At 34.1% G+C, this 3221-nt stretch overlaps 1 protein-coding gene across 1 annotated transcript; it reads right to left on the bottom strand.

Moving 5' to 3' along the window:
- Positions 1–1084: 1084 nt before the first annotated feature.
- On the bottom strand, positions 1085–2057 carry LOC108472589 (uncharacterized). The gene has a single exon (XM_017774133.2). The coding sequence runs from the start codon at positions 1912–1914 to the stop codon at positions 1306–1308; it is 609 nt and encodes a 202-aa protein (XP_017629622.1). The 5' UTR covers positions 1915–2057; the 3' UTR covers positions 1085–1305.
- Between the last annotated feature and the right edge of the window lie 1164 nt (positions 2058–3221).

Genomic DNA, 3221 nt, shown 5'->3' on the forward strand with positions numbered 1-3221 from the left:
AAATGTCTCACAAAGATCCTCTTTACCAGGAACGACTGTTGACCCCATGACGGCTGGCCCATCCACCGGTAAACTGAGTTGTAAAGCTACGTCCTCGAGTGTGATTGTACACTCGTCGCATGGAAGATGGAAAATGTGTCGTTTTCGTACAACATAAAACCATGACAGTCTATACCACTTCAGTACAGCTTATACGAATTAAGATATTTTTTTCGATAGTAAATCGGAACAATAAATTTTAGGCTCCATTAAAGTGTAAATTTTGATTAATACTAGTTATATCGATTGGTTTTGTCCGTACTAGTCGGCACCAAAAGTTGAAATTTAAAATATATTTTAATTTTATTTATAATTTATTTGTAAAATTATATTTTAAATTTAATTTTTATTATTTATTTTGAATTTATTGAATTATGAATTGTTTTTTAAAATGATTTATGAATATGGATAGTATAGGATGATTTCGTTGTTTAATTTATGGAATAGTTTTGTTGTTTGCTTCTTTTGAGTTTATTAAACGATGGATTGTAGTTGTGAATATTTTATATAATGGAAAAGTGCATATTTTAGTATATTATAATTTATATACAGTGAGACTTGAATTCATGTCACCAACTTTTTTAAGATTTTTACTTTTATATTTGAATAAAACTTTATTTTTTATAAATATTTTATATTTGAGATTTATTGAATCTTATAATTAAATATTTGTAAATACTTTTATATACATAAATCAATAGTTTTTTAAAAACAACAATAAATCAAATACAGTACACTAAAACATATGGATATCCATACCTACCGGTGTTTTAGTGTTTGGCTATGGCTTTTCTCTATCCTAAACTATTTACCTTTACTTTCAACTTGATCATCTCTGTCCCAAACTATTACCGGTTCAATTTTAGTTTAGTTTGTAGTTGATAAGGTTAGAGAGAGCTTCACAAGAAAATTCATATGGAAGGCGAAAGATGAGCAAACTTGAAAATAAAAATCATATTTGGAGTTATTGATTTATTTATTGCCGAAGTTGAATAGAGCATTTTGATGGTGGGGAAGTGTAAGATGAAAAATGTAAAACAAATACTGAATCTGGAAACATGATGTTTATTTTCATAATCTGGAGATATAACTTTCCCAAATTACAAAAGCAGAACAGAATATTCTGCAACTACTTCCAATCCCATTCCCAAAAACCAATTTCCTACCCTTTCTATGACAGAATCCAACATCTATCTTCTCTGCCAACTAAAAACAAAAACAAAAAAACACAAAAGAATCATATTTTCCAACATGCCAAACATCCATTTAACTGCACAAAATAACCCTTGTCAACCCTAGAACCAGGCATGAAACAGTGAAGAAAAACAATGTCACAAAGTCCCTAGCAGACCATTTCCTCACAGCCTTGGCTTCCACCCTCAAACTCTTAGCCCTTCTAAGAGCATCCACCTCTTTCAACAAATCAAACTCCACTCCTTTCTTCTTCAACTCCTCCACACACTTACCCAACAGCTTCCCATCCTCTTTTTCCCTTTCCAGCAGCTTCTCCAAGTGCCCTTCCACATCGGTTTTATACCTAACAGCCCAAATGATCCCCATGGAGCATAGTAAAGAACATAGAGATGGGATCCAAGACCTGTGGCAGGCACCCACAGGAGAGTCCCGGGAAGAAGAGTTGAAGAGGAGGAGAAGAGAAATGGAGTGGAAGAGGAAGAAGAAGATGTAAAGCTGCGTGATTTCTTTACGGACGGAGTCGATTTGAGTCTCCTTAAAGGATATTCTGTTGAGAATCAGTTCTTCTTCTTTCAGCCATTGTTTCAAAAGCAACCTGTGGGTTGGTGTTTCCGCAATTTGGTGAAGTGGGTGTGGTGGTTTTGGCAGAATGATTGATGGGTTTGAGCTTTGATCCGCCATGGATCTGTACAAGAGAAAGATGGAGATTTCAAGTGAAAATGATGAAAAATGTTGAAGAAAGAGAGTGTTTTGAAGGGAGAAATAATGGATTTCGGAGTTCTTTTCTCTGGTTTTCCCCAACGGTCGAGAGAATTTTTTAATTTAAATGCTTGCAACGGTCGACTTGGGAATTTAAAATTTCTTAATTCTTTTTCAGGAATATCATTTGGCGGTGATTGGAACGTTCAGGAGCGTGTGACATTTTGCCAACGTCTATTTTTAACAACGATTCAAATTGAGGTAAGCACAATTACAAAATTGTCCCATAAAAGTTACTATATCTCGAACTTGACACTGAGCAGAATAAAAATTTTATGTTATTCCATATTTACGGTTTTGCCATTTCGATTTTGAACTCCGTCATCGCCCATCTCCTCTAATATAGTATATAAATTTATTGTAAATAATTTTTTTCTTTAATAAATAATTAGTATTTAATGCAAATCATTTAATAATTTTTTTTATATCTTTAATTATTGATTTATGTTTTATTTAAATAATTGTTTTATTTCAAAATAATACTACATCAACCCATTTTAAATTACAAAATGATAATTATTAATTAATCATATAAAATATCTTTTGTAATAGGCTAATTTTAGCCCAGATTAAAATAATAAATAAAAATGAATAAATAAACAGTCCAGGCCCAAGTCATATCCCAAATTACAATAGTCCATAGCCCAACAACAAATTTGACCCAAACCTAAAACCTAGCCCAGAAATACAAGGCCCAAATGGCCCAAAATTAAAACACTAACAGAAACCCTAAGGTTTCTCCCCCTTGCGCCGCAGCCAAGCCCCAGCCTCCATGCGCCCACAGCCACGACCGCCTCGCCACGTAGCCTCTCCGTACCTCTGTACAATGCCAGCAAATGCCGTACCTACAGAGAAAACAAACAACCACAACAGCACAAAGAAGTAGCAAAAAAGCTTGTATTTTATTTATTTATTTTGGTTTGGCTATAAAGCCAAAGAGAGGAGAACTGTAATTTTTTACGCGTATTGAATTAAAAAGCAACCAAAAATTATCAAAAGGTGATTTTCAAATGCTTTATACTTTCTTTCTTTTCAATCTGTTTTCTTTCTGGATTTTGTATGTAGTTTTAGCATAAGAAAATGAAAAGGAGAAGGCTTACCTTCGCGAACGAGCCATCGGAGTCCTTATCTCCTTCGTCGAAATCGAAGCTTGAGATGGGATTGTGGGGCTGAAATCGACAACCCTTAAGGCTAGGTTCTAAACGGGGGAAGCCACTGCATGCCATCAT

Source organism: Gossypium arboreum, chromosome 1 (assembly GCF_025698485.1).
Source record: "Gossypium arboreum isolate Shixiya-1 chromosome 1, ASM2569848v2, whole genome shotgun sequence".
NCBI classification, from domain to species: Eukaryota; Viridiplantae; Streptophyta; class Magnoliopsida; order Malvales; family Malvaceae; genus Gossypium; species Gossypium arboreum.

Bases quoted from the DNA above. Each gene is read 5' to 3' on its own strand.
- LOC108472589 (XM_017774133.2), bottom strand. From the start codon at position 1,914: ATGGCGGATCAAAGCTCAAACCCATCAATCATTCTGCCAAAACCACCA.